This window comes from Phyllobates terribilis, unplaced genomic scaffold (assembly GCF_046119375.1).
Source record: "Phyllobates terribilis strain yellow unplaced genomic scaffold, ASM4611937v1 Scaffold_3__8_contigs__length_932513732, whole genome shotgun sequence".
Classification (NCBI taxonomy): Eukaryota; Metazoa; Chordata; class Amphibia; order Anura; family Dendrobatidae; genus Phyllobates; species Phyllobates terribilis.
In genome coordinates this window covers 516,610,275-516,638,040 of record NW_027362763.1, presented here as the reverse complement: position 1 = coordinate 516,638,040, position 27,766 = coordinate 516,610,275, and the positions used below count along the sequence as shown (strand labels likewise).

The 27,766-nt window shown below is 44.5% G+C and overlaps 1 protein-coding gene and 1 long non-coding RNA gene across 5 annotated transcripts in view; one reads left to right on the top strand and one right to left on the bottom strand.

The window, feature by feature from the left end:
• The window catches only part of ARHGAP18 (Rho GTPase activating protein 18), a 237,307-nt gene that overhangs the window by 117,136 nt on the left and 92,405 nt on the right, over positions 1 to 27,766 (top strand). Inside the window, exon 1 of one of the 3 annotated variants that reach the window (XM_073676065.1) lies at positions 7,042 to 7,437. The exons of 1 other annotated variant lie outside the window; for it this stretch is intronic. In XM_073676065.1, coding sequence (XP_073532166.1) covers positions 7,331 to 7,437 — 107 coding nt within the window. In that variant the 5' untranslated portion in view covers positions 7,042 to 7,330. Of the gene's footprint in view, positions 1 to 7,041; positions 7,438 to 27,766 lie in introns of those variants that run through there. One more of the 3 variants, XM_073676064.1, reaches the window with a different exon arrangement.
• LOC141259685 (uncharacterized) overlaps positions 1 to 27,766 on the bottom strand; it is a 64,779-nt gene that overhangs the window by 1,851 nt on the left and 35,162 nt on the right. Inside the window, exons 1-2 of one of the 2 annotated variants that reach the window (XR_012318454.1) lie at positions 7,514 to 7,557; positions 1,189 to 1,613 (exon numbers count right to left, since the gene is read on the bottom strand). This is a non-coding gene — a long non-coding RNA (uncharacterized lncRNA). Of the gene's footprint in view, positions 1 to 1,188; positions 1,614 to 7,513; positions 7,558 to 27,766 lie in introns of those variants that run through there. The other variant, XR_012318455.1, reaches the window with a different exon arrangement.

The window sequence follows — 27,766 nt, the reverse complement described above, 5'->3', positions numbered from 1 at the left end:
GCCTGTCCAGATGCAAAAGATGTCGTCTATGTAACGCTTCCATAAAATGGAATGTTCTTGGAACAGTTGATTCTTATATACAAACTGTGTCTCAAAAGTAGACATGTAACAGTTTGCGTAAGGGGGGGCTACATTTGAGCCCATCGCGGTCCCCTTGGTCTGTACGTAGAATGTATCCTGAAAGAGGAAGTAATTGTGTGTAAGAACTATTGTTAGTAGTTCTACGGCTAGATCAATTATCGATGGTTTGGTGTTTGAGTCCTTCAGCATTTGTTCAACCGCTTGGATACCCCGGTCATGGGGAATCGATGTATAGAGACTTGTGACATCTAGGGACACTAAGATGGCTTCTGGAGGAACTTGTTTGAGTGCTTTCATAGTCTCTAAAAAGGCCCCTGTGTCTAATAGATAAGATGGACTTTTTTGGGTAAGTGGTGTAAGAATCTTTTCTAAGAAAATTGCCAGGGGTGATAAAATAGAATCCGTGGAGGCCACTATGGGGCGCCCAGGGGGTTGGGTAAGACTTTTGTGGATTTTGGGTAGGACATAAAATACCGGTATGATTGGATGTGGATTAATTAAATACTCGTACGTTTTCAAGTCAATCACATTGGCTGTTAAAAACCGTTGTAGTGTCGAAATAATGAGTGTCTGTGTTTTTGTAGTCGGATCCGTAGATAGTCTGCGGTATGTGGACTCATCACTAAGTTGTCTCGAAATTTCCGTGATGTAATCGCACTTGTTCATGACTACTATCGCTCCGCCTTTGTCAGCTGGCTTTATAATCAAATCTTTGTCCTCTTGTAGGCTCCGTAGGGCCTGTCGATCAAGGGGAGAGAGATTGGTCTGATAATGTGCCCTGCCCTTGTCGATGTTGGAGCGTAGTTGTTGAAATGCCCCATCCACGAATCCTATGAAGGTTTCCAGTGGATGTGTGCCTCGAGGAGGCCTATATTTGCTCTTAGAGCGGAGACCTAAGTCTTGGGCTGTGATGTCGGCCATGGATTCTGGAGGGGTGACGCTGAAAAGATTATTAGCAAAATGGGTTTTCAAGCGTAGGGTACGGTAAAAACGTTGTAGTTCCATATCTAGTTTAAAGGTGTTATATTTGTATGTGGGGCAGAAAGAGAGTCCCTTTTGTAAAACTGATGTTTGTGCAACGCTGAGAGTTTTGGAAGAGATATTTACCACCAGTTGTGGGTCTGTGATCGGGTGATTCGTGTGAAGTCCAGATTTCCTCTTGTTCCTGTTGCCTCGCCTCGTCTTCTTCTGTTTGGTCGTCTTCGTGTTTGACCTAAAAAAGGAGCAGACTGGATAATAGGTTGTCTTTGGTCCATGTCGGACCCGGAGGATGAATAGTCGGTTGATGACTTGGCTGTGTGGTGGGTATATCTGTTTGTAGAGGGATTGTCCCGCCATCTGTATACCCGGTTCTGTTCGTAGTCCTCAAGATCTCTTGCAAATTTATTCCTCTTTCTGGTTTCGGTATCACGCTTGTGTAGATCGATGTTGGTCTGGATTTTGCTTTGAAGTGCCTGGAAGTCCTCAGGGCTAATCGATGTGGTCAATTGGGATTCGATATTCTTGATCTGTTCCTTCGTCGTGGTGATTGCCTTATGTAAAAAGTCCACTGTTAGTAGCATCAAATCAAAAGAACATTTATTGAGGATGAGTTCAAATTTACTACGATAATCGGGGATGTCAGTGAAAAGAGTAGGAAGGATGGGTACCCTCAATCCCCTAGGGATCCTCTGGACTCTTAAATACTCTGAGGGTTGCGCAGTGTAACTCGATGTTGGTGAGATGTCTGCGTTCTTTTTCTAAGTCCCGCCCACGTGTTTCACTGGGTGGTACCCTAAGGAACTCGCTGGAAAGGTTGGTTTGGGCAATAATGCTTGACGCTTCATCTGCGTTATAGGAAAAAGTTACTGATGACATGACACAACAGTGTGCTTGCGGAAAGGAGTAAGTAATATTTAGAAAAGAACGCAGCACTACTGGACCTGGGTGCATGAGTTGGGTCCAAAGCCTTGAAATGTCGCGATAACCTCAGCACACCAAATGGTATAAAAAGATACTTTTATTTGCAGTCCACAGTAAAGACGTTTCAGTGAACAAGACCTTCATCAGTGTACTGCATGTAAACAAAAATGAACAGATATAGAAAACAAACATAATAGTGATTATAAAGTCACAAATTATGTATACATAACATATAAATAAAGGTCTATGTGTCTATGTAACCTTTTGTCCAGCAATGAAGCAAAAAAAGGGGGCAACCTACCAAGTTACTGGGATGGGAGCAGGAGAAGGGAAGGAGATGGGACCCAATACAGGGATTCCTATGGAGAAAGTGCATACTATGAAGTAATGGAAGAATATATGGGGCTATAATGGGGTAAGGACTCTAGGGGAGGTAGACATACCGTTTGTGCCATATAGTATAGGAGAGGTGCTGCCTCGATCGCGGTATCCACCGCTGGATGTGAGCAGAGTGCATGACTGGGAGACTGGCTATAAATATAAGTAGAGGAGAGGAGGGTTTGGCTGCCAGCCAATGAGGAAGTTTGAATGTGCTGGTGATTAGCGCTCGATCCGGTGACGTCACAGTTGATCCGGTGACGCGAAACAGTTTAATGGGAATGTGGTTGGGAGTATGCAAATCACATACTTGCGATCACATGACTGCCCACTCCCGCCGCCGACAAGGGAGACTCCTCACAGTGTGGTGCGTGCCATGTGAGGATTCACAAGTCTGCAGTCACATAAAGTGACTGAAGACCTGTAGAATAAGATGGGACAACCCCTTTACCAACTTTTGCATAATAAAAACTCTCAAGCTTTAACTGATCAGTTTTAACCAGAATTCATAATTACATAGTTACATAGTTTATAAGGCCGAAAAAAGACAAGCGTTCATCCAGTTCAACCTATTTCTTGTGCACTGCAGCTATTCCGCAGCGTTGATCCAGGGGAAGGCAACAAAAAACCATGCGGTATAGGCCAATTTACATCATTGAGGAAAAATTCACTTCCCGACTCCAATCTGGCAGTCAGATTAAATCCCTGGATTAATTAACTAAGCATAAGATGTAATTTTATTGTTCAAACTCCTGGCCAGGCAATTTTTGTAAAGTAAACGTAGCTTAGCTGGAGTGGGCAAGATCAAGAGTGGCTGATAAAGTCATGATGTTTTACTCCATAAAAGTGGCATAAATTACGAAAGACGTATAACTCTGGACCCTTTCTGCAGTACAACATAGCAGGAGGTGGCACATAGCAGCTGAAAAGGACATCCTTAAAAGATGCAAGTGTGAAGCCTCTGCTCAGAAAGCCCGTGTTTTACCCTGGGTGTTGGGGGACTCTGTGTCGGGCCCTGTGTTGAAGAGATGGGATGCAGCCGTGGCCCGGGCCCGACCTGTGCTCAGGGCCGTCACATTAGAAAGAGATGGTGTGGGCTTGTCCGCGTTGAGTGGCAGATTAACGACTACGCCACCTGTGGTGCCTGGTGAAGGGTCACCAGCGCCGCTAGCAGCCCGCTGAGGCCCGGTGTCGTGGCGGCTAAAGTTCTCACTGCTCCCCACAGGCGGAGCAAGGCCTCAGGGCAGACAAACAGGATGAAGGGGGGTAGCAGTAGCGCAGGACAGTACGGGCACCGCGTCGCGTGGTATGGCGCGTAATGAACAGTCCGGAGGCCTTAGGGGTGAACTTCCAAAGCTTTACTCACTCAGAGATGTTAGCGGGAAGGCAACTCCCTGCTCCCCGCGGAGTCCTGCGGCCACCAGGGACGGGGGTCCGACTACCTCTGAGGAAGTCCAGTGTTTGGTAGCGACCCTGCACCAGAGTGTTCCTGCACTACAGACTTCACCCTTTCCCGTCTGTGCGAGTGTAGATAGGCCGGGTCTCCCTTTGAGCTCCTCTCAGGTGTAGGGGTTGGGTGGCAATTCCTCTCCACCCGACGCCCGGTGGGATCCTCGGGGCCTAACCGGGCTTTCCCATCCTGGACGTAGAGTACGAGGTCGGGGGCCGGTACCCCTCTTGCAGCCGGAATCCCTCTGAATAGATCAGGTAGGCGAGGACAGGTGGCTTACTCCGCTCCGTCTGCATCCTCCTCGGGACCCATTTGCTAGGGAGCCACACTCTAAAGCTCTCGGGCCTTCTTGATCCTGGTCCTTGGCCGGGTTGAGACATTCCTTGTCTGCAACCTACCTCTCGTCCCAAAGATCGGGGTACGAGGGCTGTGTCCCATACCGGTGCAGGCCCACACAGGATCTGCGCTCCCGGAGGGAAGTCACATTACACACAGTATTTTGACAGCACAGTGACAGCCGAAAGACTAGCAAAGGCTAGACCAACACTAGCCAAAAGGACTAGCAGAGAAGACCAGAGAAGAACCAGCAGAAGGACCAATATCAAAGATGGCATTCTATTAATTATTAAATTAGAAGTGTAACTAACTGTTCCTCCACCCACACCCACTAACTGGTTCCTACCACTTTGTGTTCCCCAGTTTCCCTGTAACCAGGGGAGCAGCACCTAGTGCATACTAGCTCCCTCTGGTGGAAATGTGGTGTTGGATGCAAAAGGCTAGATCACTACCATCACACTGGCCTTACCTCAGAGGAGGAACACCACACTCCATTGAAGAAGTGCAGCATTCCTGTGGCGGTCGAACCCTCAGGGGCGCCACACAAGCTTCTTAATGATTTTGGAGCCCCTTTTTCCAGTGCACCCTTCATCAGGACTTGCGTTCAAAACACCTAGATTCTAGATGAATCAGGGGCCTTCATTTTTATTTATTGTTGCACTGGCGGACACAGAAATAAAAGGACCCCTGTGCAAGAACAATATATGGGCCCTTTGCAGCCCAAGAGCTCCTAAAAAAGCAACATTGCACCTGATTTATAGGTATAAATGGGCCCCCTTACTCCTTGGGCCCCTGTGCGGCCGCATAGGTTGCATCAATGATATGTCTGCCCCTGTATTGTTGCATTTCCAGAGTTATAATGTTAATTTTCCATTAACACAGGGATAGGAGGGCTTGTCTTTTAGCAGGATGAGCTCTACAGATACTAGATGTCCACTTCTATGTAAGAAGGAACGAGTTTCCGAAGGCTTCGTTCCCACAATGAGCTTTTGTTGAGTTTTTGATGTTTCTGCACAATTTTTGCACTTATTATGAGTGAATAATAAACTGCTCAGTATAATGAAGAAAGAAGTATAAAGTAGATACAATAGAAAGGTATTTACCTGCTTCATATTTTGGACCCACACCTGGCTTTGGCTTGCCAATTATTGCCCAAAATACTGTCGTGAGAGTGGCCTTGTTTTATGGGTAATAAAATATGAAACATTTAAAAATGTGAAGTATAGGATACGTGTCTGATATCTTAAGCAGCAGTTTCCTAATATGTATTAGATCTACAGAACAACTCCAGCTGCAAGTTTAAGACTCAGGGTAACATTGTATGGTTGCCACGGATAGACCTAAGCTTCTGTTGTGGAAGCCTCTTTTCTGCTTATGATCCAGTATGCACAGGCAACCAGGGGTCACGTGTCTGTATGCCAAGAAAAGGAGTCAGGTCATCCTGCTCTAACGAGCACATAAAAGATCGTCCGATTTTCATCGAGAAAAAAGGACAATTTTTCATTAGTAGTGTGATCCATATAGCATCTGTTTTTATAGATCAGCAATTATTGACAAGACCAAATAGTTTCCTAAGTTAAATAATTACATTGTATGCATAAAAATGTAATGCTATAGGGTTCAGCCCTATGGGATCTGATTATTTTTACACACACACAGACTTCAGTAGGTGAGTCCCATCTGAAAAGCAGAGACTACTGAATGCTTCCATTCCTATTAAGGGCTCATTCAGATTTTTTTTACGTATGAGAAAAGTGGACAGTTTCATCAATGATTTTCATCAGAGTTTGGTCAGAGTTTCATCAATTTTTTTCACAGATGGGGAAAAAAAAAATTTCTTCACCTTCTATCAGTCTGTAAAAAATGGACCGCACTTGGATGGCATCTGAGTGCTGTCCAATATTTTCACTGACTCATACTCGCATTGCCTATTTTGATCCTACACTCAGATCAATATCAGACATGTCTCCATGATTTTGCATTGACCACTTGGTCCGAGGGAAATTTTTTACATGTGGACAACCTCATTGCCCTCATACCTATGACAGTCTATCTGGGGGAAAAAAAGGATAGCACTTGTATGTAAAGGTAAGAGATTCACGGGCGGCTCACTGTTTAGCCGCCAGGTACCAATATCTTGGATGCTGGACTAGAGTCCCACGAATCGATCCACTCATCTATAATGCTCTAATCTTCAATAGTACTGGTAGAATACTGCTAATGCTGAGACCTGTAGTACTGGTAGAATACTGATGAAAAAAAAAACACCAGCTAAAGAGGAGTAGATGGCAAGTTACTGAGAATGAGAGTAAGGCCACGGCACCACCATCAGTATTCGGTCAGTATTTTTTCTCAGGAGTGGGAGCCAAAACCAGGTGAGGAGCAATCAGAGAAAAGGTATAATAGAGACAAGTCACCAATTCTGCATTTATCACCCACTCCTGGTTTTGGCTCCCACTCCTGAGAAAAAATACTGACCAAATACTGATAGTGGGGCCGTGGCCTAAGGACAGTTCCTGGGCTTATCTGTTCTTTACTTATAACAAAAAAAAAAAATTCAAACGCAGAAGTGAAAATTGTCAAATTCCAGCTGCTGTAAAACTGTAACTCCTAACTTGCGAATCCTGGGAGTTGTAGTTTCACAACTGCCACAGGGCTGAAGGTTGCTGATCCTTGGCCTAACCTGATGTTCCCCTGTTCGGACACTAGATGGCGCATGCAAGCCTCTGATCAGCCCTATTCTAAACTTATCGCTCGCTGTTAAAATCTGGTAAGAAGGTGGAAAGAGCAAATAAAGCTACTAAGAGGTAAAGCAGCAGATGTTTCTGTGTGATAAGCCACAGCTCACTTAATTTAGATCCATGCTCCACAAGCCCACACTGAAGGCACATAAATAACCTATTATGGGAGCACAAAGGCCACATTGATTCTGCATTGTGTCCAGTGCTCCTCCTCAGCTGGTAGGAGATAGAAAGACAAAGCCTGGCAGAAGGAATAGTAACAGTGATCTGGACTGAGTCATTGTTGTGCATGAGGAAGCAGAATGGCAGGGCTCCTCCCTAGTCTCATTACCTACCATGATGGGAGGGAGGAGGAGTTGCATGAGTAGAGTAGTTGCCAGGAGGCAAGACAGGAACAAGCATTATCTATTGAAGAAGCTGGAGGAATTATGCTGGCCACACCATGAGCTGGAGGCCTAATAGCAACCAGAGGGTAGTCCTGACAGCTTACCATGCTAGCCATAACAAGGCTGCTGCCACAGGTGGCAATGCCCAGGTGTCCCCCAGAAGGTAAGATCTGCTGCTGCTGCCTGCATTACCTGCTGCTGCTGCCTGCATTACCTGCTGCTGCTGCTGCCTGCATTACCTGCTGCTGTGATGGCTGAGCTCCTGGCAGTACAGGGAAAGCTCATGAGGGCAGAGGTGCTAATAGAACAAATGACAGGGCTGCCCTTCTGCACTCTGTGATATCAGTGTCTCAGTCCCTGCAAGTATCTATCTGGCAGGACAATGCTATTTGTATCGATGTTTTATTAGCTCCTGTGCTTATATGATCCATTTATATCATGCGAGTCATGTCTGTGCATATTTGTTGTTACGTCTGTATCAAAGCGTGTTCCATTAAATAACGTTTTGTATTTACAAATAAATAAAGTAGGTAAATAATCCTAAGTTTCCACACATCTGAGTTTCTCATGGAAAACACCTATTTCTAATACTTTATGGGAATGTTTAGTCTTTGATCCGATTTGTGGATCAAACTTCCAAACCCAAGTGCATGGGTCCGTGGTGAAGAAATGCACATAGCACTTGGATGCCATCTGAGTATCATATGAGTGCTGCCTATTTTTGTCTTTATTCTATAATGAATAAGAAGCTTGGAAAACATTTATTTTAACTTAAATGTGAGAAGAATGGATGCCACATTGTTTGCAAAAATTGACACATGGATGACACTGTTGAAAAATTGGCCTGTCTTCTACTCATACGCAAAAAATGGTCATCTAAATGAGGCCTTAGTTTATATTAGGATGCATTTCCTAAAACTTAGCACTAGTTAAGGTTTTGCACCATTACACTACTTTCCTACCATGAGTTTTTGGTGAGTATTTTACGCTGCGTATTTTCGAAAAAATGCCAGTAACCTATTTTACTTAACGGGTGCATAAAATCTACAACATGAAAAGCTCATCGTGGGAACGTAGCCTATGGTCTCAATCACACGACTCTATTTTCGGTCCAAGTGTTGTCCGTGACAAAAAACGGACAGCACTCAGAGCAATGTTATTCAATGGGGCAGTGCCGATGAGCTATTATTTTTCACTGACTGCATCTCCTTGTGAATAAAATTTCAGAATGCGCTAGTCTCTTCTTTAAATCGGATGAGGCTCACCCATTCAAGTCTATGGGTGCGTAAAAAAAATCGGATACAATACGGAGCTACAGTGTAGCATCCAATTTTAACGGATACATTGCAATTCTGTAACATAGGAAACTGTAAATGGTCCTGTAAATGATTAATATCTGCTGCTGTAAAAAAAAAACAGATTGTATATGGACAGCACACTGATGACAAGTCAGAAAAATATCCGCCTACTTTTCTGGATGAAACGCTGATTTTTTTAAATTAATTTCTGTGAACCTATTTTCAGGGTACATGTACGGATGCCGATCTGCACAGACAATCCAGTGTCATATAACATCAGCCAAGCAGATGAGACTTAAAAACACAATGTAACTCCTTTCTGCTTATTTTTATTGCAGATGCACTTTTTTCAATTCACGTCAAAATCTGTTTTTCACGTGCAGATTTTGGTCTGGCAAATCTGCATCCAATCTACTGTGTGCATGCACCCTTAGATTGCGTCCACGTATACTGGAAATGCTGCGTTGTGTTTTCTGATCAAATTCAAGTAGAGAGAATTCAATGTGGATTACAATATCAGCCATATGGATAAGATTTTTTTTTTTTCTGGCAGCAAGTCAATTTCTGCTGTAGAAAACACATTTATTTGCAGATTTTTTGCATTGAATTTCGATTGGGAAGAAAAAAATTGCAAGCAAATCCTTTTGCAGAGTTTTCAAGTGTTTTCTGCTTCTCCAGTAGACTTTGTACACCCTTTCTCCAGCAATGACATGCCATGTCAGCACAAGGTCACTGGACTTGTACAGCTTGTCATCGCTGGAGACCAGGTATGTGCAGACCAGGTGGAAAATATTGCTTAGGACTGAAAAAACAAAAAAAGGATTAGATTTCCATCTGTGTTTGGTCAGTGTTAATTTTTATCATCAGGTTCATCAGTTTTTTTTGTTTTGTTTTGTTTTATATACCAGAAAAAGAGCTGATGGAGGTTTCTCGAGCTTCTCCTAGAAAACAGTCAATGAAAAAAAAAAAAAGCACTAGGATGCCGTCATCGAACTGTCTGAATGTTTCATAAGCCCATAGACTTGTATTGGCGAGTTTGATTGACGAGTCAGATCAAAACGGTCTTTTTTTTTTTTTTTTTCGGATTCTTGTCTGCAAAGAAACAGTTAATAATAATGCAGTGGACTATAATTGGTATGTGTTCTGCCCGTGAAAGATGACTGATTGGGAAGAGTGAGCGCCTTGTATTTGGGGCATATTAAATGGGGTTAACATAATGGAACACGCTCTGCATTGTAAACGCCGTTCAGCAAAGATTGGGCTCCCTTATAATAATCATTTTCTTTCTATAGTGCCAACTTATATCACAGCACTTTATAATTAAGTGGAGACACGTACAGACAATACAGACAGTGCAAAGTAACACATAGTTCATCAGTAAGGCTAAGTGCCCACGATGCAGAAATGCTGCATATTTTTTCCGCTTCTCCCTGGCAGGAAAAACACATGCGGATTGTACATGCGGATTGTACATGCGGTTTTCCCGCCCGGTAGAAGCGTTTGTCAAGCGTTCTTCACATGCATTTCTGCATGCGGGTTATAAAGCGCTTTTCCAAGCGATTTTATCATCACTTGGAAAAGTGCTTGACAACTTGGTCACACTATATAAATCCATGCAACCGACATGGATTTATAGTAGTGTGACCAAGTTAGTTAAAAAAAAAGAATAAGAATGATGAAAAATAAAAAAAAGAAAGTTTATACTCACCTTCCGACGTCTTCCCGGTGTTTTGTCTGCTCCGTCCAATGTCTTGCACTGCTCACAGTGGTGTGAAGGACCTGCGGTGACGTCATTGAGCCATGTGATGGGTCACATGACTCAGTGACGTCATGGCAGGTCCTTCAAAACAACGCGAACATTGCAAGACATTGGACGGAGCAGACAAAACACCGGGAAGACGTCGGAAGGTGAGTATAAACTTTCTTTTTTATTTTATTCTTTTTTTTACAGGTTCTATGGTATCCAGGTCTGGATGAGAGTCCTCTCCTCCAGACTTGGGTACCATCCGCACATAGAAACACATATAATCCGTGAGTACAAATGTACTGACACTGATTATATGCGTCTCAATGCAAGTCAATGGCGGCGATTACGCCGCGCTTCCGCAAAATTAATGGACATGCTGCGGATTTTTGAGCGCAGCATAAACGCTGCGGAAAAAAACGCAGCATGGGCATTGAAAGCGCGGCTTGTCGTTGGGGACCATGGGGGGCGGATTACCAAGCGTTTTTGAAGCTTTTATGCTGTGGAAATTCCGCAGCATAAACGCTTGAAAAACGCATCGTGGGCACACAGCCCAGTATAAGGATTTTATTATTTTAATCTTATTTTTACTACAGAGGGACACTGCTGGAGCAGACTAGTACTACCCTCATCATTGTCCCTGCTGGTGCTGATCGCAGCGCTAGCAGGGAACCATAATGAGGGCAGTGTTCAGCACCCGGTGCTTGGAAACAGCGCTAACTGTAGCGCTGATTCCCAGGCACCGGTACGTGTCACATGGATGTCATCTGTGTGGGACCTTTTGCAGACTGTGCATCCACAAAAAAATGGGACATGTCAGCTTGTGGAACACACGGTCCATGGAAACACACTGACGTGCACAGACCCATTCATTTGAATGGGTCTACGTGTGTCAGTGTCTCCAGTACGTGTGGAAACTGTCACCACACAGACATGTGAAAGAGCCCTGAAAGGGTTTTGAGCCACTGTGAAGATAGAAGTGAGCATCTGTGTGGGTGTGCAGGTCCCACAGGTGGTATGTCCATCTCTGATCCAGAGAGCTGATAGATTGGATCCAACAAGTAGACTTGCATGCATAAATAGCATAGTAGTCTCATTTTGAGATGCTGTTTTGATGAATCTACATTAAGAAAAGGACATTCCTTAAAGGTCTAAGTGAGAAAGTATAGTGTAATTGGATGTCTGCTTATAGTATGCCTTCCTGGAAGATAAGAGCAGTGTGCATCAGTGATGAGTGGCCCACAGCAGGCTATCAGCTTATTGTTTAATGCATTCTCTCCAAGGCCAAAGGTTTCATGTGGGAGGTGTGGGCTTGTAATTACATAACTCCTATGTGTAAGTTGGCTGTCTGTACTTTGGACCCTTAAGAGTAGGCTTACTGCGGTTACAATATAGATATCTACGATGTCAGATGTTGTGCAGCACCCTATGCTATAAGAGTACACAGTGTTGTAGCAGACACTCGGAATAACGTCAAGTAATAATGATGAAAAGGAAACAAACCCTCTGGACTGGAGGAAAGCAAAATCGCTCCTAAAATCGAATACTCTGCTATGTATCCATATAACTCTACTGCACTTCTTGTTTCTTGTCATTATGTTCACACATTCACATGACAGTCTTAAGAAGCTGGAAATCCACATATTCAAGTGACGAAAGAGTGTATGGTGTGAGTTATATGCACAAAGCATTTTTTTTTCTAAATATAGAAACCAAGCATTTGCTTATGGGTGGTCAGATATATCACGAAAGGGACACTGTTTTCTTATACAAGTCCCCTGAAAAGGAACCTCTTTAATTAGGTAGGCCTATAAGATGCTATTGAAACATGTAAACTGGTGCTTTGGACCTACTACTTGGCTATTTTAAAGCTTTAAAAAACCTTTAAAAAGTTACACCACTTTGGCGCAACTCAGTACTGGGCTAAAATTTTGCAACTTTTGGTGTTCACGCCATTTTTTGCATGTCTCCGACAAAGTGGGCGGAGCTGGGGCAGGACAGGGGCATGGCGACCGACACTTGTCCAATATATCGTAGGCAGCGGCATTAGTTACCCCAGCCGGGACTGAAGTAGGATTTAGGATAAGGCACACATAGTGGTGCATGCAACTCGTCCGAAGCTCCTGATTCATAAAGAGGCTTAAGTCTCTCCGTGAATTGGAAGCATCTTACTCTAGCACACTTCCTCATCAAGACCGGCATGAACAACACCAGTCTTAATGAATCGGGGCCTATGAATGAAGTGGAATGCCACTCAAATCAAATTTCTCCTAGCTGAGACTTTATGGCTGGGAGGAAGGGGGGACTACAACCCTTCCTCCCCAATCACACACACATTTTGATGATTGATTGGGAGATCAGTGGTCAAACCTCCTCCAATCTTGCAATTATCACCTATTTAGTGGATAGATCATAAGTGCTTCCGTCTGACATTCCACTTTAGTTGCCAAAGTATCAAAAAAAATAAAAAAATAAATTGTACCTGCATAAAGTATAATTCATTTTTCAAAAACACACTGCCTCATACAGCTACCACTGCTAAAGTACAAAAAGTAAGAAAATAAATGTTTTAAAATGTCTTGATCTTTAAAGGGTTCATCATAAGTGAAATTCTTCCAAAGCCTGCAGTGCCCTGTAGTTGCACATGAGAACAACCATGATGTTCCGTTATTGGGGCAGAGCAATGAAATAAAGAGAAGTTCAGTTTCAGTCCTATAATGGAGACTAGCGGCATTGAGTAGACCCTACTAAGTAAAACTGGATCCATCCAATCTCCATCAGTGTTTAGCCCCGATTCATCATTTGCCTTTTTTTTAAGTGACATTTCTTTTTTGTCTTGTGTTACTAATTGAAGGTTTTCAGTTCTTTAATATGGCGCACACAAGCTGATGTATTTTGGCAAAAAAAATTGCTCTTATATATATTTTTTTGTTGTTGTTTTTTTGTCATTTTTACGCTTTTTTGGAATAAATAGTTGCATGATCCTTTAAGCCGTCACACATTATTCTTCAACTGAGTCAAAAAAATAAATTAGCCAGATGTTGTAGCATAGTATACTGGAACACATTTGTTTAAAAGTTTTGCAACGTTTTGAAAAGTTGAAAGTGAATCGCCAGAATCATGCCCATAATGCCGAACAAAAAGAACCCAATGAAACCAAAGTTAACTGATTCCTTTTAATTAGATCCATTTTTACTTCAGGAAAAAGGAGAAAAAAAACATGATGAATTGAGGCCTTTGTGCTGAGCTTTTTTTTTTTTCCAGTATTTTAGACAGTAGCTGCAATGGATGCTCTGAACAAAGAGTCCTAGGCTACATTCACATGAGCATATAAAAGTTGTTTGGTTTTCATCCAGAAAAAATAGATGATTTTCCATATGTATTGCAGTCCGAATGCAGTTTACGCATGCATCCGTTTTTATACACCAGCAGGGAATACATTTTACAAGACCTGTGCACCCGTAGACTTGACTAACAAGTAGTGTTGAGCCACCCCCGTAGTGTTCGAGTTCGGTTCGGTTCGTCGAACACCCGTGTGTTCGCCGAACTGTTCGTCAAACTGTTCGTCGAACACCTTCGAACACCGTTAAAACCAATGGCAGGCAAACAAAAACACATAGAAACACATAGAAAACACCTTCAAAGGTGTCCAAAAGCTGACAAACTGCTCAGAAGACACAACTAACACATGGAAAAGTGACAAGTACATATAGTCATGCGAAAAGAAAAGAGGTGGAGGAGTAAAAGGAGGGGGAGACACAGATATAGGCATGTCATGCCCTTCTAAAATCCAAAAAGTGAGAAGCCGACACGTTCAGTCCGCTCCTGCCCGTGCCACCTCCGTGTCGCCGGGTTTGTGCCAGAGCCGCGGTGAACCCTGATGGCCAGCCCCCCTCTCCCAATACTGGTGCCTGTCCGCTGGTGGGTCGAGCGAGCCCCCCTGTGGTGGAGGCAGCTCTAAGCTTTTTAATTTAAATTGTCTCTCTAATTTGAATAAATACACTTTAAATCCATTTACAAGGATCTATTGGAGGGCAAGTCTCATGCCAGCAGCCGCGTAATTCCAGCTCCAGTAGCGTCCACTAAAGCTGCTGCAGTTAAAAAGCTTTTATAAGGATCGAGCTCGGCTGTCCACCGCAAGGCATCCTACTGCCAGTCCGAGCCCCTATGCCTTGGGGTGCCTCCTGATGCTCTTCACTGAGTATCCCGTGGTCCCGAAGCATTTCCTTTGAAAAAATTAAGTGTCCAAACTACAGGTGGTGTAGCTTGCTTAACAGCCGGGATAATCCGCTGACTAGCAGACACTGCTACTAGGCACAAAGTATTTCCTGGGCTAGATGCAGTTAAAAATTTGTAATTAGATACTCTCGTTGGATGCTGAGAAAGCATTCCATAGAGTCTCCTGGCACGCCATATATGATTCTCTTAAAAAGCTTGGGGTAGGGGTCTAGGGGACCCTTTTATAGCCAAAATCACGGCCCTGTATCGCAATACGTCACCTAGGCTGAAGATAAATGGAACTGTAGCACCCTGAGGGCTCGGTTGCTACAGAGGTATTGCACCTCACCCAGAGGTGTGATATCTCACTCTCAGGTAAGGATGTAGTGTGGATCAGGACCCGACACCTGCATGCATTACACCACATTGCCGTGGGGCAGGGCGACCAATATGCCCCTGAGATGGGCACGACAGTCCCTGTCCCTGGCTGGAGTGGGGGGAGGGAACACTGAGGAAGGGGAACCCTGCAGTGCAGGAGCAGGGAGGAAGCAGTTCCTGGGTGCATTGAGAAGGGAGTATAAAAGGTGGGCACCATCTTAGTTCAGTGCAGAGAAGTCTGAGCAGAAGTGGCAGGGAGCAGGGGCTCTGCATGAGCTCTGCTCCGGAGGCGGGCCTAGTAACAGAGGCCCAGGCCTGGAAGAGGGAGAAGGAAGGAAGAGGAGCGGAGAAGGCTCCAGGAACGAGGAATGAAGGGATCCCAGGGGTGCGGACGGGCGAGTCGCCACCGCACGCCCGAATCCACCTGCGTGGAGGGGTCAGGCCAAAGGGGGAGACCGGTCCCCGAACTAGTGGAGGCAGGAAACGACCCTCAGCTAGAAACCGGAGGCTCTGACATTTTATGTGGCGCAGCCCCTCGCTACACCCGCTAGGAAGGCACCACATAGGGTCAGGGAAACTGGCGCCAAGTTTACCAAGAGGAGGCCCGAGGCAGCCGGACAGAAGGGTTGGTAAGAAAGGCCATACAAAGGACACACAAAGGGGGTCCTGTGAAGTGCTCCAAAGTTATCTGGGAGTTGTCTGAGCCCCTCACCTGGTGAGCACAGTACGACGTGGGCAGCCGTTACCTGCAGACGTGGTCTGGATAATAAGAACTGTGAGTAAAGGCCCTGAACTGCATCACTGACTCCGTGTCGTTACTGCAGCTGCCCTGCACCATCACCCCCATCCTCCGCATACACTGCCCTGAGGCTATACTCCTCCCGTGGGGAGTTATGCTACGCTCTGCTGCACCCACAACACCAGCCTCAGCGGTCTGCCCTGTAGCAGCGGTTCACTCTGACCGCAATCCACGGGTGGCGTAGTCGTACATTTAAACATCAAAACCACATAAATAGTTCCGCCACTGGTTTGACCGCCCTGAGCCACGGAACCGGGTCGCCGCCATGAAGACTACAACCACCAGCATCCACCAAAAAGGGTCCGGCTCCGGGTGTCCCAAGGCCCAGGGGGTGCGTCAGAACATTTTCATCACCTTTCACAATCACCAATGGGACAAGGCAGGGATGTCCTCTGTCCCCTCTCTTATACATCCTAGTGACGGAGCACCTGCTCTCATCAATTCGCCATAACCCCAATATTAGGTGGATTGAGGTGGGAGGCACCGAGTACAGGTGCTCTCTATTTGCTGATGATGTCCTAGTATATATCACTCAATCACATATATCCATCCATGCTGTTATGGCTGAAATAGATCACTTTGTTACATGGTCAAATTTTAAAATCAATGCAGCGAAGTCTGAGGCCCTCGATGTCTCCCTCCCCAAATCCATATAGGATTCCATCCAGTCCAACTTTCCCTTTGCCTGGCCCTCACAGGGTATCAAATACTTAGGAATTCCTATTCATAGAGACCTCTTCCATCTATGTTATCTTAATTTTGGGCCCTTTATTGAACAACTCCATACAGACCACGGTTGGCAAGTTAGAACTGTAAGATTCACTACGTGAACCGCTGGTGTTTTGTGGAAAAGCACATGTACACTGCGTTCCAAATTATTATGCAAAAAGTGTTTAGGAGTGATAAGGGAAGAATTTGTTTGTTTGTCAGTTAAACTCATTGATGGTGATGTGTGTCAGGTCTCTTTATATCACTGTAAGCAATTGCAGACACCTGTGCTAATTAGTTTGGCAGGTGTGTCCAGTGAAAGGCAAGACTACTTAAGAAGGCTCTCTCACATTATTAAGCAGCCTACATTTTCTGCCAAAATGGGAAAGAAAAAGGATGTGTCGGCTGCTGAGAAGCAACAAATTGTGGAGTGTTTAGGTCAAGGCATGACTACAATCAACATTGTGCGATGATCAGGATGAAGTGTCTTGGCAATCAAGAAGTATGTAGCTGATTCACAGTACACACGTGTGCGTGCTGATAAGGGCAAATTGAGGACTCTTTCCTACAGGCAATTACGTCAGGTTGAAAGAGCAGCGGCAAAAAAGCCTTGTCATAGCAGCAGACAAGTTTTTGAAGCTGCTTGTGCCTCCAACGTCCCCCGAACAACAAGATGCAGGGTCCTTCAGAGGTTTGCAGCTGTGCATACGCCATCCTGTCGACCTCCTCTATCCACTTCACTCAAGCAGAAACGGCTCCAGTGGGCCAAACATTACAAGAAGACTGATTTCAAAACAGTTTTGTTCACGGATGAGTGCCGTGCAGCGCTCGATGGTCCAGATGGATGGAGTGGAGGATGGCTGGTTGATGGACACCCCACGCAAACACTGCTACAGCGCCAACAAGGAGGAGGTGGAGTAATATTTTGGGCTGGAATAATGGGGAGAGAGATTGTCGGCCTCTTTAGGATCCCTGAAGGCGCTAAAGATGAACTCCATAATGTATGTGGATTTTCTCAAACAGCACTTCCTGCCATGGTTCAAGAAGAAGAACCGTGTATTTCACAGCAAGATCATTTTTCTGCATGATAATGCACCATCTCATGCTGCACATAAAACATCTGCATCTCTGGCTGATATGGGCATAAAAGGGGACAAACTTATGGTGTGACCCCCATGCTCCCCTGACCTGTACCCCATTCAGAACCTTTGGAGCATCATTAAAAGGAGTGTCTATGATGGCGGGAGGCAGTTCACATCTAAGCAACAGCTCTGGGAGGGTATTCTGTCCTCATGCAAAACAATTGAAGCAGAAACCATCCAAAACCTGACAAATTCAATGGACGAGAGAGTTCAGAAGCTCCTTTCGAACAAGGGGTCCTATGTGAAAATGTAACATCACCTAGAATAAAGTTTTGAGTTGAAAACTGTTTGATTTCAGTTTCTAACAACCTGCTAATGCTTATAATTTCAAAAATGACCATTTTTTTGGTCTTTATTAAAATGAAAAGGTTGAGCGAAAAGTTTGGGGGATCTAAGAGTGTGGCAACCCAGTAGTCATGATTACTTCGAATTCTGACAATATGAGGGTCATGCTGCAGGTAGTGCAGCAAGAAGGCACTTATGTGTCTTGCGCATCTCGGAGCCCCAAAATTATTTTCCGGGCTAGATGCAGCTAAAAATTATTTTTAATTTTAAATCTGGTGAAGCTTTAGTATAGATGGGCTAATAGAATCAGTGCTGCACACTGCTACAAAGCCCAAATTATTTTCCAGCCAAGATACAGATAAACATGATTAGTAATTTGAAAGCTTAAAACGGTTGGTAGGGTGATTTTAACCAATCATCAAGCTTTTACTCTCCCCAGGATGACACAGGGGTAGAAAAGTCGTTTCGGATCCATGATTTGTTCATCTTTATGAACGTGAGTCTGTCTACATTATCAGTGGAGAGCCGCGTGCGCTTATCTGTCAGCACACCACCAGCAGCGCTGAACACACGTTCAGACAGAACGCTGGCTGCGGGGCATGACAAGATCTCCAAGGCGTAAGTGGCTAGCTCCGGCCATTTATCCAGATTGGAAGCCCAAAAAGAGCAAGGGTCCAGTGACACAGTCGTGGCTTCAATGTTTACTTGGAGATACTCCTGTACCATCGTCTCTAGGCGTTGACTATGTGTCAGACTTCTTGTCTCCTGTGGCCTTGCAAAGGATGGGCTAAAAAAGTGGTGAAATGATTCCGCAAAATTGATGTTACCAGCGGGATACTGTGGTTCTGTTACGGTTTGAGTGCTGAACACTTGACGGTCCAACGGTTGGCAAGTTGGAACTGTGAGATTCACTACGTGCACCACTGGTATTTTGTGGAAAAGCACATGTAAGATTCTGCAACAGTCTCTGCTGATACTCCTGCATGCGTGCATCCCTTTCTATGGCAGGAATAATTTCTGCAAATTTACTTTTGTACCGGGGATCTAACAGTGTGGCAACCCAGTAGTCAGGATTATTTCTAATTCTCACAATTCGAGGGTCATGTTGCAGGTAGTGCAGCAAGAAGGCACTCATGTGTGTTGCGCATCCAGGAGCACCAAGTCCCTGTTGTGTTGGTGGCGAGGTAACAATCATGCTTCCTTCCTCTGTCCTCTCCCCCCAACCTCGCACAACAGAAATGTGATCAAGGTCTCCCTCATCTGATGAGTCTTCCATCAGTTCGTCTTCCACTTCTTCCTGGGCTCCTGCACCTTCCTCACTAGTTTGGCTGCTACCATGCGCCCTGGTAAAACCATCTCCCCCACCCTCACATGCCTGCCGCCTTGGTGCTGCCGACCGTCTGGACCTTGCAGATGTTAGCCCTTCCGCATACAACTCCTCCTCCTCTACTTCCTCCACCTCCTCTTGTGCCACCACCTGACTCCGAATTCTGTTTAACATGTGCTCCAGCATGTAAATCACCGGAATAGTCATGCTGATAATGGCATCGTCAGCACTAAACATCTTCGTCGCCATTTCAAAACTGTGCAGAAGGGTGCATAGGTCCCTGATTTGAGACCACTCCTCCAGCGTGATTTGCCCCACCTCTGAATCTCGTTGGCCCAGGCTATACGTCAGAACGTATTGCACCAGGGCTTGTCGGTGCTGCCACAGTCGCTGCAACATGTGCAGAGTTGAATTCCACCGGGTAGGCACATCGCATTTTAGCCGGTGAAGTGGCAGGCCCAACGACTTCTGTAGAGATGTAAGTCGCTGAGCTGCGGGATGCGAACGGCGGAAGTGAGCACACAGCGACCGTGCCCTCTGCAGAAGGCCATCTAGTCTGGGATAGTGAGCTAAAAATTGCTGGACAACCAGGTTCAACACGTGTGCCATACAATGCACGTGTGTGACATTGCCCCGGCGAAGGGCCGCACCCAGGTTTGCAGCATTGTCGCACACGGCCTTCCCTGGTTTCAGGTCCAGTGGAGACAACCATTCATGAAATTGGTTCTCCAGAGCTGACCACAACTCCTCAGCTGTGTGACTCACATTTCCCAGACATTTCAATGTAAAAACCGCCTGATGACGTTGAGCCCTACTGCCAGCATAGTAAGGAGGTGTGCAGGATCCCTTCTGCGCAGTTAGAAAGCTTGTGGCATGACCAGACAGGCTTTGGGTGCAGGTGGAAGACCGAGAGGAGGTTGAGGAGGCAGAAGCAGTGGAGGAACTTTGACATAAAGAGGATTGACGCACAACTCGTGGGGACGGCAAGACTTGGACAGCAGCCCCTTGTCCTGCTGTCACCATAGTTACCCAGTGCCCAGTCAGCGACATGTAACGCCCCTGTCCATGCCTACTCGTCCAAGTGTCTGTGGTGAAATGCACCCTGTCACACACAGAGTTTCTCAAAGAAGCTGTGATGTTGTGTGCGACATGCTGGTGGAGCGCAGGCACACCTTTCTTTGAGAAGTAGTGCCGACTGGGCATCTGGTACTGGGGCACTGCGACGGACATAAGGTCTCGAAAATCCTCTGTGTCCACCAGGCGGAAAGGCAGCATTTCTGTAGCCAAGAGCTTGCAGATGGTGAAATTCAACCTCTTAGCTTTCTCATGGCTAGGAAGAAATGGTCTTTTACTTGTCCACATCTGAGGGACCGAGGGCTGGCTATTGTGCTTAGACGGGGTTGATAAGGGTGTCCCCGGCAAACTGCCGGTCTGTGAGGAAGATGCAGGCGGACATGTTAGGTTGCCTTGATCCAAAGGTGGTGCTATCGATGTCGGACAGCGCTCAACACCAGCTGGTGTTCCCACCTCCAAAGAAAATGATGACCTGCCAATCACGCTGGCTGTTGCGGGTAAAGAGGTGGCGGGTCTGCGCCCCAAAACAGGTGTGACTGCTGTCCCCCCAGTCACAGAGGATGAAGAGGCAGCGGATGCACAAGATATGGCAGACGGTAGTTGGCCCGGCCGGCTAGGCCGCATTGTAGCACACTGAGCTTCCCACTGCAACTTATGCTTCATGTCCATGTGCCGGTTCATGCATGAAGTACTCAAACTATGTATTTTTTGGCCTCTACTTAGCTTTTGCTGACAAATGTTACAGATAACACGAGTTGGGTCATCTTTATCGATCTGAAAAAATGCCCAGGCTATGCAAGGCTTAGCACCCATGCGACCTGAAGAGCCACCACGACTTGTGGTGAGAGGCAGAGTTGTGTTTGAGGATGCAGTTGTTGACCTGCTTCCAGTACTACGTCTCTGTCCAGGAAGGCGCAACCTGACCTCGTCGTCACTAGCATCTTCCTCCACCTCCTCTGCTGACTTCATCTCTTGGCTGACTGTGGGTTGACAGTAAGTGGGATCTCCAACCTCATCATCATCACCCTGTGCGTTATCACACCCGTCGTCCTCAGAGCCAACCTGTTCCTGCCCTGACAAAAAACTAAAGTTGTCGCTCCAATCAGGTATTTGAGTCTTATCATCGTCTTCCTCATTGTCTCCACCAACAGGAGTTACAGTTTGGGAATGAGGGTCTACATTATGGTCAGAACCTTCTGTGTCTGGTCCTGGATCCGACTCATAAAGATTCTGGGCATCAGTGCAGATCATTTCCTCGTCTGGATTCACAGAAGCGCTGGAGTCGACCTCTGATTCCCAGGCTATAGTATGAGTAAACAGCTCTGCAGACTCAACCATCTGTTCTACCTCATACTCAGACGGGCAGCTGGAGATTTGGGAGCTGTGAGGAAGCAAGTGCGATTGGGGTGACACCTTTGAGGACTGGAGTATTTGTGATGTTGAAGTTGATGTGGAGGAGAGCCCACTTAAAGGAGCACTTGATATCCATTGAAGCACCTGCTGTTTTTGTGCCTCATCTGGAATTTGTAGCGATTGGCGTGGCCGTAAGAAAGGGATCTTATCACATTGTCCGCTAAAAGAAGTAGACATTTTAGTTTGGCTGGAAGATGGTCTTTCTTCTGCAGATGTTACTGTTGCTTTAACACCTACCCCATGGACACAACCTTTTTTCCCCTTCCCAACACGCCTATTCCCCTTTCCACCAGCAGCAGGCCTTTTTCCACTCATTTTGGTGGTTAACTAATTCACAACTCTGGAGTTGTTTGCACAAAAAAACAATGGATGGTAACCGAGCAGAGCTGAGTGGCCAAACTGTGGTATTAGGCCAAAACTATTGGCTGGGTTAGATGCAGAAAAAAATTATATTCAATTTGCAACCTGATGGAGGTCAGTATAGATGGACTAATACAACAAGTCCCACACACAGCTAGAAGCCCAAATATTTTTTCAGAGGTACTGTAGATGCAGATAAAAATTATTTTTAATTTGCAACCTGATGGAGGTCAGTATAGATGGACTAATAGAGAAAGTCCCACACACTGCTAGAAGGCCAAATATTTTTTCAGAGCTAGATGCAGAAAAAAATGATATTCAGTTTGCAACCTGATGAAGGTCTGTATAGATGGATTAATAGAACAAGACCCACACACAGCTAGAAGCCCAATATTTTTTCAGAGGTAGATGCAGAAAAAAATATATTCAGTTTGCAACCTGATGGAGGTCAGTATAGATGGACTAATACAACAAGTCCCACACACAGCTAGAAGCCCAAATATTTTTTCAGAGCTAGATGCAGAAAAAAATTATATTCAATTTGCAACCTGATGGAGGTCAGTATAGATGGACTAATAGAATGATGCTATGCCCAAAAGATTTTACTTCACTAGGTGCAGTAAAAAAATTGGTATTCTATACACAGGTGGTATATCTTGCAACACAGGCTACTCCACTGACTAACACACTCTGCAATAGGCCAAAAAGGATTAGCTTTGCTAGATTCAGCCAAATGCTGTGAAAAAAACTTGCACAGCACTGGCACAGACCTGCCTGGCAAAAACTGATAGGAACTGATGTAACCTAGTCCTGAAAAGGACTCCAATTACAATTAGTCTTTACTCCCACAATCTATCTATTTAAGAGCACAGACCTCCCTGATAAAAGTCGTAGGAAATGCTGTAACCTAGTCCTTAAAAGGACTGCAATCACAACTATTCCCTACTACCAAGCTATCTGTATATTTGTGCGAAAATTGGCTTGAAATTAACAAGGTATAGCGCACACAGCAACAGCGGTGCCGTCTAACACGCAGCTGCAGCAGTGAGAAAATGGTGGCGACGGGGAAAATGGCTGGGTCTTATAGGGCAAGGACATGTGACATACACTGCCAATGACACATGCCCTTGCTTGTGTGAAAAAAAGCACTTCGCTCCATGTGTGCGCTGCTGATAGGCTGACAGATTGCACCTCCCCACTGTAAATGCGGGAAAGAGAAAAAAAAATGGCGATCTTCATTGTTCCTGCAGAGATCCATCCCCTGCCCCTCCCCCCACCCCGCTGTACACTCAAACTGCGTATTAACATTAATTTTCATCATTACTGAGAAAAAATCCAGTTATGATTTTGGTGCACGAACAGTTATCGAACATAACCTCGAACAGCCGAATTTTTCTCAAATTGTTCGTGTTCGCCGAACGGCTCGAACACCCCCCAAAACAGCTCGAATTTGAGATTGGCGAACAGTTCGAGTAGAACAACGCTCATCTCTACTAACAAGTTTCATCTGAAATACGGAAGAGACTAGTTCATGCTGCTGTTATTTTAACACTGACATTTAGTCCATTTAAAAGAAAAAGTTACATGAACAGCCCTAATATATAACACTGGTCCAAGTGCTGTCAGTTTTTATTTTCTACCATGAACAACACTCGGACTCAAAATGTAGTCATGTAAGCGTAGCCCTATTGGCACAACATCCACCAGTGAGTTATTTTCCAGCTCTAACCTCTCCAGATTCAGAAGATCAGGAAGAGGCATCAGTACGAAGACATTTTGGAATATACTCCTAAGGCACGTCGGTCATCATACATCTACTTATAGTATTTCGCATGGGCAGATTATTGCATACAGTTGTGTAAACCTACATTTTAAGTAATGTCTATTTATTTTTATGCATGAATTTAGTATAACATGAGAAACCTATATAATATATAATTGGCTCTTTTAGAGGTTGAGGACTGACTCTTTTCAACTCCATAGAAACAAAAAAGGCTTGCTAGTACTTTGTCTTGTACTTTGTTGCCTTCATAAAGGGCGCAGTAGACCATTGGGGAACATTAGAAGTTTACATTTTATTTTGACACAAGCTTATTATATAGAAGGACAACACAAGAGAGTGTAGTAAAACACATTTTTGTTTTCAGTTGACAAATATAAATACTGCCATTGTTTTAAGTCTGTCTTTAAACTATGAAGCATTCTGGATGACCAGCTGCATCAGCTATTGTTTTTAGGGTACATTATTCCTTTCATCCTGTTTAGAGTTGTGTGATGCCTCATGTGTATAGTGATAACAAATAAATAGTGGAATATGTTCTGACACTTCCTTTGTCTAATATCTTCCACCTGAGCCACGTGTACTCCTTTTATAGAACAACTTGGCTGTGAACATGAAAAGAGGGAAGTTACCAAATATCCTGATTTACAGTTTAGCGGCCAATTTGCCTTTTCAAACCTTTTTGCTTTTATGAACTATGATTCTTTAAAAAAGGGAGCCAAATGTCTTCTTGCTTTTGTGTCTGGACAGGAAATATGTTGTGAAGACTCGGGGTCTTCCATGGGCAGAACACTACTCAGACAACACAGGGTGAGGGTAAAACAGTGTGGCAATACTTTATTGAACCACAAAACAGGCAATAAACACACAGAACAGTGGCAGAAAATACCCAAGAAGGTACAACATTACACAGTCTCACCCTTCCGCTCCGCCCGCCTGGGACAGAACAGCTGCGACTTTAGAACTTCCAGGGCCAACTACCTCAACCAGTGTCCCCCCCGCTTCTGGCAGGCCCCCACAGAGACAAGGCAGCAGCAAGCTTAGGAAGCTAGCAGTCCATTGAGGTACAAGGCCAGGAGACCCAAGGGTACCACCCTGGCCTCTCTGAGAGTTTCCATTGGGCCAGATGACTGGAAAGCCAATTTGCCTTCTCTGAATGTCTCCATGGGTTCTACACGACCGGAGGGTCCCACCTGGCAACCTCAAACAACATATTAATGGGGCCAGGTGACTTCATTGTCCCAACCTGGTCTCCCCAAATTTATCCATGGGCTCTCTGGTGGTCACTGGAGCAGATCCGTATCTTTCCAGTCAGGGCCTCATACCCTTAGACCGGAATCATGTAGAATCCAAATCTGTGTCTCTTTGGATGGAGTCACCATGCAATCCATCTACTGTCCTGAAGGAGGTCTTTCTGATGCTCCTTGATTCTGCTTGCAGCATTACAGACATCCCTGTTTATATTTACACCTATGTAAGGTCATCACTCACAGGTTGGGGGGAAAGGGCAGCGCTCAGATCTCATTGTTTGAGCTAATCAATTTACATAGTTGGGATACAGTGGGCTCTTTAAATCAACAATCAGCTGGCTTTTAGTACAATATGTAATTTTCATATTAGCAAACATCATTGTTTCCAAACCCAAGAGGCAATAACAATCAGGGTTATACAAATACTGGTTTGTCCTTCATGAAATACACATACATTTATAAGTCCACAGAAACACAAAGATAATAGTGTATTTCTCTTGACTTAACAAATCTAATTGTCTGGCTGATTAAGATTTTAAGCTGTATCGTCACATATGTTGAACACTTTTTTTTGTGTGCTTTTATTACATGTGTTTTAAGGCTTTATTCCCAAAAGATATTCTAATCTTACTTAACCCGAAGAGGATTTTCACACAGTTTTATTTGGCCTTATATTAATAAGCTGGTTTCATACGTCCGTGCTCAGATTGCAATATCCTTCTGCGAGCATCGGATCTCCTGACCTAAACGAATAGTCTTGTGAATATGTATGAGAAAGTTTGCTCAAGTCAGGAGACCAGACATTTGGACCAGTTATTGGGATTCGAGCATGTTCTATGTTTCACAGACATGTGAAACTGGCCTTTGTTTCATTTCACATTATATTTTTGCCTACATTAATTCATCTTGTGGAAGCTTTCATCTGAACCCCCCCCCCCCAACTCCCTTCAAAACAGGACTTGTATGCGCCGACAGGGCCATTAACTATAATGGGGCTGACAGATTTAACGTGCACTCTGACGTGCGTCGTTTTTCTGCGTATATACCTTTTGGAGGTGGACACTCATGCGCAGTCTATGTCTGAGTGTCCACCTCCAGTAGGCGTATACACCCCAAAACGATGCACTAATTGACTCGTTTCGACACCATTATTGCTTCCGAATTCAGTTTTGCAGGGAGTTTGGACACAAGCCCTAACGGGACCAACGAACGTGTGCACAAATGCAATGTGAAAGGAGCCTTAGACGAATCACTATTCTAATTTCTTCTCAAGAGAACTGCAGGTGGTCCAGCAGAAGCTAAAGTCTGGTCATATTATGACCTTGTGAAACTGGCCAAGGTCAGTTGAAACAACAGACTAAGGGATCGATTCATTAAGACTGGCATTTGCCAGTTTTAATGAAGAGACTGATATAGCAAGATGAATTCAGCCCACCGTACAACTGGTGTGTGTGCCTCCACCAGAGATGAATGCTAGTCAGGGGCCGTTGTTCATTTCTGGCTAAATTTACACTGTCAAAGTGGTATGAATTTACTAGGCAAGCTTCCCCACTCTCCATCCCACACTAGCTGTGCCCACTTTGGCCAAGCTGGGCTGGACTGAAAAAGCGGCAAGTCTCAATTTTTTTTTCACCACTTTCTAAAAATTTTTGAAACAATTTCAGGTGTTTTATAACAGAAATATTATGTGAACACTTTGATGAATCTGGCCCCATGTCTCATTAAATTCTCGTTCTAAAATGTATTATGAATTTTTTTAAAGGGGTTCTTTCAGAAATAACTATTTCAATTCTATAATAGATCAGGAAAAATATTACAATATTGTGTTTATATTTCTCTTGTGTCTACATATTGCCAGTGTTATCTTACAGCGCTAGGGTCCTGGATTGAAATCCGACCAAGGACAGCATCTGCATGGAGTTTGGATATCCTTGCATTTGTATGGGTCTTGCTTGCATTGGTTGATCGACATGTGTGACCACTGTATCATGAAGAAGAAATGTCATGCTGGAAAAATACATTTATTAAAGGTGGTTGTCCACTACTAGACAACATATTCTTAATGGCTGCAGTCTACAGCTATTAAATATGGGTTCTTTAGTGGACAACCACCTTTAAATTAGTTACTGCTATTCAATATTTCTAAACTCTCATTGTGGAATTGGTTATATAGTATCGTCTTAATTCAATCAGTATGTATCACGGAAATTTACCTTACCCTTTTGTCTATATTAAAGCTCTGATGTAGTTGCCGATTTATACCTTCTGAATTTTAGTAAGGCTTTGATGAGGTTAAAAGATTCATCCACTTGTCATATATTTTTTATGCATTGTCTTATGGGACTTATTAAAGCTTTTATTGTTGTATGGTATGTTTACATTTTCCATCTCAAGTTATTTATAGTTTGTTGCCCTGAGATCCATATACAGTAATTTCCAATCCTGATAATTGTTTTGTCAATTCTTGGTTAGATCACAGGAGCATAAGGTACATGATGCAATGCAAAGGAGAAATCAATAATTTCCAGTCTTTCTCCTTAACATCGCCTTAGAGGTAATCCTTGAAGCCTTCTTTGCATGTTCCATAAAAAAGAAGAAAAAGCAGAGCATAATAACTCGCCATTACCGAAACCACACATTAATTTAGGCCGAGGTCGCATGGCAGTCGATTCTTGAGACACTGGGCCAATTATGAAAATACTCTCAGATCAAACTC